This window comes from Equus przewalskii, chromosome 11 (genome assembly GCF_037783145.1).
Source record: "Equus przewalskii isolate Varuska chromosome 11, EquPr2, whole genome shotgun sequence".
In the NCBI taxonomy this organism is placed as follows: Eukaryota; Metazoa; Chordata; class Mammalia; order Perissodactyla; family Equidae; genus Equus; species Equus przewalskii.
Genome location: NC_091841.1, coordinates 31605568 through 31618096, shown reverse-complemented (window position 1 = coordinate 31618096; position 12529 = coordinate 31605568). Strand labels below are relative to the sequence as shown.

At 65.6% G+C, this 12529-nt stretch overlaps 1 protein-coding gene across 6 annotated transcripts in view; it reads right to left on the bottom strand.

Moving 5' to 3' along the window:
- The window catches only part of LSP1 (lymphocyte specific protein 1), a 48112-nt gene that overhangs the window by 15347 nt on the left and 20236 nt on the right, over window positions 1-12529 (bottom strand). The window contains exon 1 of one of the 6 annotated variants that reach the window (XM_070564408.1): window positions 10720-11221. The exons of 2 other annotated variants lie outside the window; for them this stretch is intronic. In XM_070564408.1, coding sequence (XP_070420509.1) covers window positions 10720-10781 — 62 coding nt within the window. In that variant the 5' untranslated portion in view covers window positions 10782-11221. Of the gene's footprint in view, window positions 1-780; window positions 1334-10719; window positions 11222-12529 lie in introns of those variants that run through there. 3 more of the 6 variants (XM_070564410.1, XM_070564405.1, XM_070564409.1) reach the window with 3 other exon arrangements.

The window sequence follows — 12529 nt, the reverse complement described above, 5'->3', positions numbered from 1 at the left end:
GGTGCCTAAAGATCAGCTCAGAGTCTCAGGGAAAGCTTCGGGCTCCACTAGGGGTGGGGGCCAAAGGGAGGGCAGCCGGGCCGGACCTGGCCTGTCACGGAGGAACTTTTCCTTTAGGCCCACAGACGACGTTCTTGGCCACAAGTCTTCCGGACCCTACTGATGGGAGCTGGCCTGGGAAGCTGGGCCTGGTCACCCCACCAGGAGCTGGGGCACCTGTCTCCCTGCAGACCACCAAGGTCTGCAGCCCCCTCCCGTGGCTAGCATCCGCAGGGGCTTATATGCCATTGAGCGGGATGGACACTTGCAGAGTGACCGGCCCCTCAAGTGACCACAGAGCCTGTGAGTGAAAGGACAGAGTGTGGAGGGAAGTGAGCCCGCCAAGAGGCCTCTGCAGCGTGGCGTCCAGGGGTGGTGGGACATCAGTGCCTCCGATCATCGTGGTCAGAGGGCAGCTCCCAAGGCCGAGGTTGGGGCCCTGTTGGGGAGCTCAGGAGAGGAGAGCAATGGCTGGGCACCACCCACGCCCCACCACTCAGGGGGTGCCTCTCCCTGGTGGTGCAATGCAGGCCGAGGGGAGGGGCTTGTGACGTGGCATTGCCAGGGCACCGGCTGGCACTCCTCCTTGCAGAGAGGCAGCTGGGGTGAGCCAGGAGCACACACAGCCCGTGTGAGCCGGCGGGTGGCAGTGGGGTGGCTGCTGCAGGCAGGGGTGTGGGCACAGGAACTATGGCTTCAGAGAACCGGCCCCCCCACCGCCTTGGCACTGGTCCCACTCACCTTCCCGGCCCAGCCCTCCTTCCAGCAGCACCTTTCTGGGTGTGTCCGTGCCCTGCTGGGCGTGGGGGGGAGGTGACCCATTTCCAGTGGGCCAGGCAGACAAGCCCCATTGCCCAGGGAAGCCCAGGAGGCAACTTTGGTCTGAAAGATGAGCAGGGGTTTGTGGGCCCGGGAGAGGGTGAGGCGAGAGCGAGGACCGCTCGGCATGGCTGAGGCCAGGAGGGCGTGGCTGTGGGTAGGTCACAGCGGGTCCCTGCAGCCCCTCATGGGCTGCCCTGGCAGATCCCAAGCCAGCACAGGCACCGTCAGGTTAGCATTCTGGAAGGAGGCCCAGTTGGGACGAGAAGGGGAAGACACAGGGGGATTAGGAAGGAGAAGGGACAAGCCCGGATGGTGCAGCAGACAAAGGGTTGGCAGCCTCCAGATCTCCCTGGGTGTCAGTCCTGCACCCCAAGAGGGGAGATGTAGGGACCCCAGGAGGAGGCACCCAGTTAAGTGTGGCATGGGGAGTGCCTGGGGACCCCCGGGTAGACGGTCAGTAGGAAGGGACTGCAAGTGCAAAGGGGCTCAGGCTAACCTGGGGAGAGCCCTGGGGATGAGCAAGCCCTAAGGAGTCCGGGGGCAGCACCGGAGAGGGCGCCACAGCTGGGGCATCAGGCGCCCGAGGTGACCCGGCACAGGGTGTGGTCTGGGGCTGAGCATGAGAGCTTGGGAAAGGCCGGGGGCGCCAAGACCCTCAGGGCTCCAGACCCAGGCCTCCTCTGTCTCCTTCCATCCCTCCAACGTGGGGCCTCTCTCCTCCCCGAGGGCTCCTCCAGGGCCTGGTCTGCAGGGGTGCACGGGGCTCAGAGGTGAGGCCCAGCCTCGGTGGGTTCCTGGACGACAGCCTGGACCGTCACCCCACCACTGGAGGCTCAGTGTCCCCATGGGACGACGAGTGAGCTGACCCGTGCCGAGCGCTCAGCTCTGCCCTGCATGCAGGAGTGCCAGCCTTCCTGACCCCTCCATCGCTGTCACTCCCAGAGGGGCTGCACTAACCGGGCAGGACCCAGGGGCCTGGGACCTTAGGTCTCGGGAAGATCCCCGATGTGGAGCAGCTAAGCTGGGCTGTGGGGGCTATGGAAGGTTCCGACCAGGGAGGAGAGCGCAGGGTGGGGGCTGTTGGAGGCAGGCGTTGGGGGGTGGTGGCTATTGTCATCCTCGGGGTGACCGGATGAGGCCCGCAGCTGCAGGGCCTGGGATGGAAGGGAGGGCTGAGTGGGGGGGACTACAGAGCCAGTGTCAGCCTGGCGGTCAGTCACCCCAGGCGGAGGGAGCTGCCTGGGGAGGGGCCCAAAGGGAGGCCGAAAGGGCAAGAGAAGCCTGGGAAGCATCCCAGCCCCTCCAGGGAGAAGGGAGGCTGGGACCGGGGCGGGCCTGGGGCTTTGGTCTCTGACCCCCTTCCCAGGGTGAGACCGTAGGCCCAGCCTCAAGCTCCCCGGTGCTGCCCCACTCAGCAGGGTGAGAACCGAGACCCCCGCAGGCAGGCCCAGCTCCCGCTCCCCACCAGCTGGCACTGCTGGTAGACCTGTGTCCCCAGGAAGGAGGCCGAAGCAGCACCAGGGCAGGCCTGGCACACACCCTGCCACATGTACCTCCCTCTTGGCCCTGGTGGGCAGGTCATATCTGGGAAGCCCCCCTGGAGGAGGGGACATCTGTCTGCAAAGTTGTCTTCCTCCACATCTACGGAGAGGATGGCAACCTAAAGGGCACAGGCTGGGGGTGCAGGCTGGCCCCAAGGGGTGGGGAGAGAGGGAGTCCTCAAGGGGCCAGGCCTCCAGGGCACCCTTCCCGGTGCCCCGGGAGACAAAGGCACAGCCACAGGCTCCTGGAGCCCAGAGCTGGAAGGAGAGAGGCTAGCCCTATGTGCCACATGCCCATGGCCTGAGGCCAGAGCATTGTGGTTGTGGCCCCCAGAGGGGAGGGCAGGGGTGCCCTGCCCCACCCAGGCCTCCAGCTCGCTCCCAGCCCCCAGGGAGGAGGAATGCCCTGTGACCTGGGCAGGCAGCCTTGCCTCTCTCAGCCCTGCCTCAGCGAAAGTCAGAGCAGCCTGTCCACAGGGGCCATTTACACCAGCAGTGACATTAGCCCAGAGCCCCGAGTCCCCAGCCTTCTGCCCGGGCGTCGCCCCCTCCACGGGGCCCAGGTGGGGCCTCAGTTATCACAGTGTGGTCTCTGCAGGGCCCCAGCCGGGCCTCTCAGCCCCATGCCACCTTGTCTTCCCACAGTGGGGCAGCATCTGGGGCCTCTCATCTGGGAGGACTCCTAGCTGCCTGACCCAGAACCCCCAAAACAACGAACCGCCCCTTTGCATGTCTTTCCCGGCTGGCCCCAGGAGCAGACCAGGGAGAGGCGGCCTCTGTCCTGGCCCCCCAGTTACCAGGGACCTCTCAGGCCAAGTCTTGGCCCTCGTTCCATCCCCACTGGCCCCCGGTAGTCACTTCCACCAGCTCCAGACCCCACCCAGCCTAGGACAGCCCCACCGCCAGCCTTGAGGTGCCACTCAGTTCTCATCCCACTCAATGGGGCAGTCACCCCACCTTACAGATGAGGAGTGTGGCTGGGAGGTGACAAGTGCTGGGCCTGAGGTCTCCCAATGGGAAGGAGAGGCAGGGAGCCCTCAGCCCCCCCTGCCACCGTCCCCAGCCTCCCTCCCTGGGCTGGGCTCCCTGGTCTCCTCAGTGACACCCCGACGTCAGCCACCTGCTCCATAACCTCTGAGGCAATCCAGGTTTGAGTTCCACATCTCCCTCACAGCCGGCCTGTCCTCTATTGTCACAATTCCTCCAAACCCGTAGCCTCCCCGAGTCTTCCCCCTCCCTCCTCTGCCCTCTCTGTCTCCCCCTACCCTGTCCCTCCCTTCCCTCTCTGGCACTTTATTTTGCCAGGTGCTAGGGACCCAAAGATGGGTGCGATTTCTTTCCTGCCCTTATAGATCTAAGAGGCTGCCAAGAGAACCGGCGCCAACCCCATGGGGTGGTTTGGGGGCCACAGAGAAGGCCCCGATTCCAAGCTTTGTTTTGGGGGGCACTGGCTCATAGGATGTCCCTACAGGGTAGGGGTGAGGGGTAGAGACCCGTCAAGGAAGGAAGGGGCAGCACACGGACGTGCGGGCATCTAGGAGGCGTTCTGGGGGGACTGCGACCAAGGGGACGGGGCAGGGCAGGGCAAAGCAGACAGAGCGGGGCCCCCACCACAGCCCTGCCTTTCTCCTTCCAGCCTCCCGGAGACCCCCTGTGAAGCCCATCCCCTCCTGGGTGACCCACAGACCCAGTGGGCGAACCCTCGTGTCCTGACTCTCTCACCTTGGGGGAGAGCGGGGGCGCATCTGCTGCTATGGGTTCCCTACCCGCCACAACCTGCTCCAGACCCACCCAGTCCCAAACCTGCCCCCTAGCAGGAGCTGCTCCCCTGGGCCCCTGGCGCTGCTGCCCGCTGCCTGCACCTGTGAACGGCCCACGTAGGATGAGCAAGACCCTGTTCCCGGCTCTGGGGTGGGAAGGTCGCTCCCGGATAGGCCTGCCCCCATTGCAGCACCCGGCCTCGGGATCCTGCGAAAACCTTCACCCCAGACCTGGACACGACGGCTCCCTCGGGACCCACACAGCTCCTGGGGGACCAGGCTCTGAATGCCAGCTGGGGCGACCACAGCCCAGGCCTGCCCATCACTCCACCTTGCCCCTAAGGTGTCCAGGTCGATTGGAGGGACCCTCATTGTTCACCCAAACAGCCCGATGGCAAGGGAGCTGTGACAGGAGTGGCAGCCACTCAGGTGCCCAGGCACTGGCAGACGGCTCTGGCCTGAGGGCATCCGCGACTCCTAAACCTTCCTTATGGGGCTTCGCCCACTCACAGATCTTCTTTTACAGCTTGGCTCCACAGACCCCCGAGCCTGGGGTCCTTGAAGACCCTGCCAAGACTGGAAAGTGGACACGTGGGCCCAGAGCCCCTCTATCCCAGGCTTCCCCTCGGTCTGGAGAGGCTGGGTCAAGGACCGTCCACCTCGGCCCCAGAGTAGGGTCCAGAACCGAGCTTGACATCCCACTGGCTAGCCCGTCACCTCCTTCTGGCTGGGCGTCCTACCTCTTGTGATGTGCTCCGTGGTCAGCCTCCTCGCCCTGGCACCATGGCTCTTCTACACCTCTGCCCCCATCTGCTCTGACCAGCCTGCCCTTTCAGGCACGGGGTCAGGAGTCAAGGCCTCACCCTCCTCTGGGTTCATCCTGCCTGTTGGAGCTGGCACAACTGTGGCTGGCGCTGGCCCTCTGCCCTGTGCACTGCACATGCGGGTCTTTCCGTTCTCCTCCGAGTCACTGACCACAGCGCTGCAGGAACCTGGCCCGAGTGCCGTGGCAGCCCGGGAGACCGCCCCTCGGCTCTCAGCATCCTCTGCCGCAGCCAGCGCCCCTGCCCACTGCTACGCCTACACGCTGCTCCGCTCCAGGCCGACCTCCCGGAAACCGGACAAGCGGGCTGACCACACGGCGCCCGACTGCCTGGCAGCCCCGCTGCGTCTCTGAGTCCAGCCCAGTCTCCTCTCAGCGCTGGACGGCCCTCCGGGAGAGCCGGGCGCTCCCGAGCGGGCTGAGACTGCCTGGCACAGCTCTCAGAGCGCTCCGGAGGCCAGCTCTGGCACGTTCCGTGACACGCGACTAGGGGCTGGCACCGGCTGAAGCCTCTGCCATCCCCTTCCCCTTTCTTCCTGCCCGGTGTAGCCAGCTCCACCTCACACCCTGAAGGCCCCACGTACGCTCTGCGCCCCGGGATTGCCGAAATGACTCTGGGCCTGTCGAGTCCTGGGGTCTGCACGTCGTTCCAGACTTGGCTGCCCACCTGGGCGGGAGCCGCAGCCTGGCGCCCGACCACCTGTCCGTCCGCTCCCGGCTCTGGCCCCCAAGCGCACGCGCAGCCGGACCCTCTGTCTGACGCCTCAGGCGGTTTCTGCCGCCCAGGCTCTGCATGCCCTTCTTGGCCCCCAGCCCCTTCTCTGAGGGCTCCTTGACCCCCAACCCCTCAGGACTGATCATTCCAGGAGGCGCTGGGGGGCACAGCAGAACAGAAGGAGCCGGTCTGTGCCACTGGACTGGCCCTAATTCAGCCTCCGTTGTGCCACCCCCTGGCTGTGGGTCCTCTGCAGACCCCTGCTGCTGGCGCCCAGAGCAGTGGGCAAGACCCCAAGCCTCCCTGGGCCTCAGCTTCCTTATCCACACAGACCGGGACGGGGCAGCCTCAGTGGGCCCGCAAAACTCACGTGAACGTCTGGGAGTCTCACCAGCTGAGATCAGGCACGACCTGCCCTGGGCCTCTGCCCCTGGGGTCCCAGCCAGGAGCTGGGGGCTCTGCCGGTACAGCCCCCTTTAAAGGGGCAAAGTGACCCGTCCACAGCCAGCACATGGCTCCTCGTGGCCATCCTCTCGTCACCCCATTACAGACGAGGAAACTGAGGCTGAGAGGTGCAGATTCTCACGGGGGCCTCCCGTAGCCCCCGAGGGCGGGTGTGGAGACCAGGCATGGCGGGAGCCCATTCAGGGGTCCTTATCCCTCCTCTTGTGGGCTTCTCCCCTTCTCCCTGTTCCCTTCTCCTGTTGCACTTGCTGGGCCTCACCTGGTCTGCCCTGCTCCCCTCTCCTTTGCCTGCCTGCCCCATCCTGTCTGCCCGGAGGGTCAGGAGTAGACGTTGGATGCTGCTGCAATGTCCCCCGGATTCGGCACCGCACCCAGGCCCTCGGGCGTCCTCCCCGGTCTGCTGCACGGGGACCTCGGCGGATGGTGAGCATCCTCATCTCCTGCCTCCTCTGTCCCTTCTCTTTTCTGCTTTCACTCTGCCCCTCCTCCGCTGGACCACCGTGCCCGCCGGTCCCCTCTCTCCCTCTCTCTGCCTTCGTGAGGGTCCTGCGGCTGTCGCCTTCTCTCCGCTCTCTTTTCCTCACCTCTGTTTTCTCTCTCAGTCCTCCACTCCTTCTCTTTTCTCTCTTTTCTTCTCCTTCCTCCTCCCACCACCTGGTAGGACACATCCTGGGGTCAGGAGAGTCTCACAGCCCACAGGGCCCGTGGTTCCCTAGCCCCCAGCCTCGGCTCCACAAGCCTCACCTCAGGCCCGCCTCTGGACCTCCCCTTGCCCGTCCAGCAGCTGTCCCTCACGGCCACACTCTCACCTTTCCAGGTGGGTCAGGGTCTGATCCCACTCAGTGCCCAGGGCTGGGGCCCTGCATCCTTCTCCCTGACGCCCAGGGGCCACCAAGAAATTCTCACGCCCCAGCGCCCACGTGCAGCGGGTGCCGGCCTGGCCCCTGGATACTTGTGTGGGTCGGCCTGTGGCCACCAACCTGTGCTGAGCCGTTCTGAGCCTGGCGAGGTGTTCCTGGGGGCTATACCCCCTCCAGCCATCCCTTGGGGCCCAGGAACCCCGGGGTGCTCTCTCAGGGCTCTGGCAGGGGCGTGGGGGGTGAGCCCCCAGGTGCCCGGTGCACCCCAGCCGTGGCTTGCTTGCCGCTCTGTCCTGCTCTGGTTCTCGGGCTGGGGCTGGAGCCCGGCCTGAACCTCAGCGCTCTGGGCTCCGGCCCTGACACCCTGCCCAGGGGGCTGGGCCACTCGGTCCCTGTACCCCCTGCTGCCGGCTCTCCCAGGCTCCTGGGGCAGCACCGGCTCTGGCCGACAGACCACCTGGTCCCGCACTGGCGCCACCCACCAGGCATGGGTGCTGCCAGGGCTTGGGTCACCCCACCCACCGGATCTGGGCCTTGGGTGGGCCCGAGGCAGCCACGCCCCTTTGGACACTGTGGTTTGGAGGCTTGGCTTCCGCCACCCCCCCCCAGGCCAGCCCAGCAGGCTGCCGGTCCCATCCCTTGCCCTGCTGGTCACCCCGGGGTCCCCAGAGGCCTCCTGGGCCTGGCTGCCCAAGGGTGGGAGAGCCACGGAGAGCACCATCCTCTCCTCGGAGGGCGTACGCCGAGAGTGGCGGCAGAGGGGCTCCCAGCAACCCTCCTCCAGCTTCCAGAGCCTCCCCTGGGGACCGGGAGCCCGAATGCGGATGAGGACCCAGCCAGGGTGACCCGGCCAGCCCCTTTGCTCTGTGCCAGCCTGGGCCTCACCTCACAAAGCCAGGCTCCCAAGGACTGTGGGACCAGGAAAGTGGCCGAGAGTCCAGGTGACCTCTGGAAGTGAGCAGGCCGGGGTCCCCTCGCTGCCCCCTGACTGCCCCTACGCTGGCCTGACCCAGGGTGGGCCTGGGGAGAGCCTGAGTCACCCTAGGGTGGAGGGGCGTGGCGAGTGGCTTCCAGCCACCTGGGCAGGGGCAGAGCGGGGCACAAGGGCACTGCAGGGTGGGCTGTCAGCCCTCGGGTCTGGCCCTGCAGCCTGGAGCCTCGTGCTGGGCCTAGACAGACGGGGAGACACAGGCATCCAGGTGGCCACACAGGCCCTGGATAAACCAGATTGAGACGTGGAGGAAGATGGGCAGGGCACGGATGACTTCCCAGCTGGCCCATAGGGTCATTTTTAATCCGCTTAAACTGGATTCAATTTACACCACGGCCACTGCTGGCGCCCAGCATGCCTCTCTGGAGCTTGTCACAGAGAGGGGTCATGCCCCGCCCCTGACGTCCCCCTTCCCTCCTCGCCCAGGCTTCTGCAGTGAAGGTTTGGGGTGAAGTGGCAGGCTCCCCACTCCCAAGGTGACCTGGGACAAGGCATTACCTCTCTGAGCCTGGTTTTCTGTGTGTCAAACGGGGACAGGGGGCCTGTCTGCCAGGGTCTGGGGGGCCACGAGAAGTTCGATCTGTTAGATGCTGGAGAGACGCTGACAACCGCGAGGGTGGCAGGAATGTCACCCGCCTGGCAGGGCCTCACGTGTCCCTTGGGTGCGTACTGCCCAGAGCATCACTGGGTCAAGGGCCTGGAGGGTGTGTGGGCTGGTGCCTGTCTGTGAGCATCACCACGTGCGGTTCGGTCGATCCACTCACGGTGGCTGGACAGCCACGCTTCTGTTATTCCTCGCGAAGGACTCTCCCCAGCACCCCGTGGCCCCCTCCTACCGTGGACATTTTCGGGGAGTTCAAGGGACACTTCCTTCTGCCCCTGTCCCACTGGCCAGCCACCCATAGGCCCACCTGACCCCAGCTCAGTTTCTTGGGGGCTCACCCTGAGCCTTCAGCCAAGCTGGAGCTGCACCCTCCATGCTCCATCGGGGCCCCCAGCGTGCCCCTGCTCCCCAGCCTGGCGCTGGTTTGAGAACGGAACCAAAGTCTCAGCCAGACGGGCGCTTGTGGCCCAGGTCCTCCTGTGACCAGGTTCACGTGTGCCCAGCCAGGCCCTGGGGCTCTGCTGTCATTCCCGGGTGGGCTGGATGGTTCCCCACTTGGGCCTCAGTTTCCCCATTTGTTAAGTGGTGCTAATGAGCCCCAGGGACTGACCCGGGCGCTCCTCCATCCCTGGGCCACAGAGCTCCCCAGTAGGGGACACTGGTGACCCCTGGGAGGACATATCTCAGCCAGGCAGGGACAAATCCCACCTGAGATGCGTGGCCCGGCATGAGGGTCTTCTGGTCAGCCGTGCCAGCTGGGCAGGCCGGGCAGAGCCAGGAAGCGACAGGCGGCACCCAGGAGATGACTCAGGGCGGGGCTGCCTTCTGAGCGGGCAGGGGTGCCGAGAGGGAGCATGCCCAGCAGAGGCCCCCTCGAACCTGGCCGCTGGTCCCGACTCTGGTGGGGCGGCCCTTGGGCCGTGCCAGGGTGAGGCTGGGAGCGGGCCGTCATCCTGTGTCTGCAGTGACCCGGCCAGCCGGAGCTAGAGGGGCTGGGACTGCTCTCAGCTCTGCTCAGACGCTGCTGAGCCCACCTGCATGCCTTCTCTCTCCCAATGTCAGGGCTTGGGTAGAGCTGGGGATGCTGAGAGAGGCCTGCCCAGCGGCCCAGGAGCTTGCAGTCTGCCTGGCATGCTCCCTGCCACCACGGAGACGGGCGGTAGGCTCACCAGGCCCGGCAGAGGAGGACAGTGCTCCCTACTTGGGAAAATTCAAGACAGACTGCTTGGAGGAGGCAGCATTTCAACTGGGCCTTAGATACCTGGAAGGGCTTAGGAGGAGGAAGAGCACTGCAGGCGGCTCAGAGGGAGGCAGTGAGTGGCCATGTCTCAGAGTAGTAGCTCTGAACCTGCCTGTGGCCAAGCTCTGTAGAGCCTCTGGCCCTTTGCCTCTGCTTTCTTCACAACCCTGCGAGGCAGGTACCACCATACCACTACTTCATGGAGGAGGAAACTGAGGCTCAGAAAGGATAGGGCACTGGCCCGAGGCGTGACGACGCAGGAGCCAGGCTTCCAGCCCCAGAAGATCTGACTCTGAGGCCTGAGCACTCACAACGGTGCCACGGGGCCGCCATGCGGGGCTGGTGCTCTAAGGGCAGTGTGGAAGAGGTGACTGCAAAGTGCAGTTTCATCATCGTAAGGGGTGACTGGATGGTCCCCGAGGGTCGGCGGGACCAGAGGTGAGGCCCGGAAGCCGCTCTTGACTCTGGGCACGTGAGCCAGGGTGGGGCCTGCGGGGCCAGAGAGGGGTCTTCGAGCAGAGAGTGGCGCTGCCCAAGGCTGACGGTGCCGATGGGAGAGCAGGAGGTGGACGCGCTGCCAGGTGCAGGGAGGAGACCCAGCCCGCGGGCACGCACCCACACGGGTGTGCACACAGCGCGGCGGGCCTGGCGCACCCCTCATCCTGCCACGGCGCAGGGGCTGTGGAGCCACCGGGGCTGGGCCGGCCTCCTGCAAAAGGCTCGGGGAGCCTCACGCCCAGGGCCGGCCTGGCGGAGCCGCGCCAGCCCTGGCTCGGCGGGTGCCAGGCGTCTGTGGGTGGCGCTGGCACGGGCACCCCGCCCTGGCCTCCGTGCCCAGCCTGGGCCGGGAGGGACCTACCTCAGGAGGTTCTCCAGGCCCTGTCTGCTAGCATCCCTCCTCAGGAGCGCCGAGCTGCTCATGCTGCTGGCGGCCGCCCGCCTGGCCAGCGACCTGGCTTGACCCCAGCCCTGGGGACGCTGCTGCTCGCGCTTCAAAGGCTCCTGTCCCGCCGGCCCTGTCTGCTGCCCTCCTCCTGCTCCTCCTCCTGTAACTTGGACCCCCCGCTCCCCCCTCTCTCTTTCTTTCCTTTTCTTTCTTTTTTTTCCCTCCCTTCCTCTCCTCCGCCCTCTGTCCTGTCTCTCTACCTCCGAGCTGTCTCTCCCTCTGTCTGGCGTCTGGTCTCTCTCTGGCCCTGACACCCCCTCCCCTGTCTGTTCTCTCTGTCTGCTTGTCTGTGACCTTCTGTCTGTCCGTCCTGGCCCCTCTGGCCTCGGGGGTCTCCCTGGCTGCCTCCCCTCTGGGCGCCTAGGTGCCCTCTGGCCTGTCTCTGAGCCTTGCAGCCCCTGTGGGTCTCTCGTTGGACGCTTAGCAGCTGCTTCCCTTTTGTTCCCCCCAGCCCCTACTCCGCCCCCGTGGTCTCCCCACCTCCACCTCCCCCTCCTTCTGAGACTAGTAAAAATGTCAGAGAGAAAACCCTCCCAGCCTAGCAGCCTGGGGGCTTAGCAGGACCTGGAGGCCTGTGATGGGCAGCATGTTGCTGCCTCGCTCCTCTCTCGCCTCCCCCCAACCCAGGCCGTGGCTGCTCCCTGCCTCCCTCACTCTCCCTCATCTCACCTCCCCCCACTCTCAGGGGGCCTGGTGCCCCAAACCTGCCTCTCCATCCCTGGGCCTTGCCCCTCGGCCTGGCCTGGCCGGCCGTTCTCTGGCCCTCTTTCGCTCTCCTGTCTGTCTTTTGAATCCTCTCTCCCCGCTGCCCTGCCCCATCCTGGGCCCTCTGGTCCTTCCTGTGTGGGCCTGGTCTGCCTCACCTGCCTCGCTGGTCCCACACTCAGCCCCTCTCTCCTCTCTCTTCCCTCTGCTGTCTCTCTCAGTCCCTATCTCTGTCTCCCTCCCTCCTTCCTCCCCCTCCTTTTCTCTCCCCTCCCTCCCTCCCCTCCCTTCCTCCTCTCCCCCTCCCTCCTGGTTCTCCATTTTCCTTTGTTCATTCCCAGTCCTCTGCTCCTGTTATCACCTCAAGGGGGAGGCCGGGGCACCCCAGGAGCCTTCTCTGTTCCCCAAATGGGGAAGCTGCTGCCGCATCCCCAGCCCCCCATTAAACTGTACTGGAAGGTCAGAGTGGGGAGACCCCAGAGAGGCAGAGACGAACACAGCCTCTGCCGTTTGGTATCCCGGAGCCATGCTCCCAAGGAGTGACCGGTGGGCACAAGGTCAGCACAGTGCCCTAGCCAGCTGGGCCCCTTGCCCCTGTCCTCTGGCCAAGGCCCGAGGAAAAGCAGCCCAGCCCTCTGTTTCTCTGGTTGGGCTTAGTCCCCATGACTCACTTGAGAACACTCGTGGCTAGTGACTGGGCCGGGACTCACATTCACGGCGAGTCGCGGGGGGCCAGCTCCGTGCCGAGTGGTCTTACATCCAGTGGGTCTCCCAGCTCACCAACGCTCACGACCGCCCCGAGAGGCAGACGCCACATCCGCATGTCCCAGACGGGGAAACTGAGATCCAAGATCACAGAGCTGGGGCCTGGCAGAGCCAGAAGCACAAGCCTCATCTGCCAACTGCTGCCCCCCCCAGCCCTGGCCTGGAGAGGCCGTGTGCCTGTGAGCTGCGGCCTGTGCTGCTGCCCTCCATCCCCACAGCCACAGAGGAATGGCTTGTCGTGATTCCCAAGCCA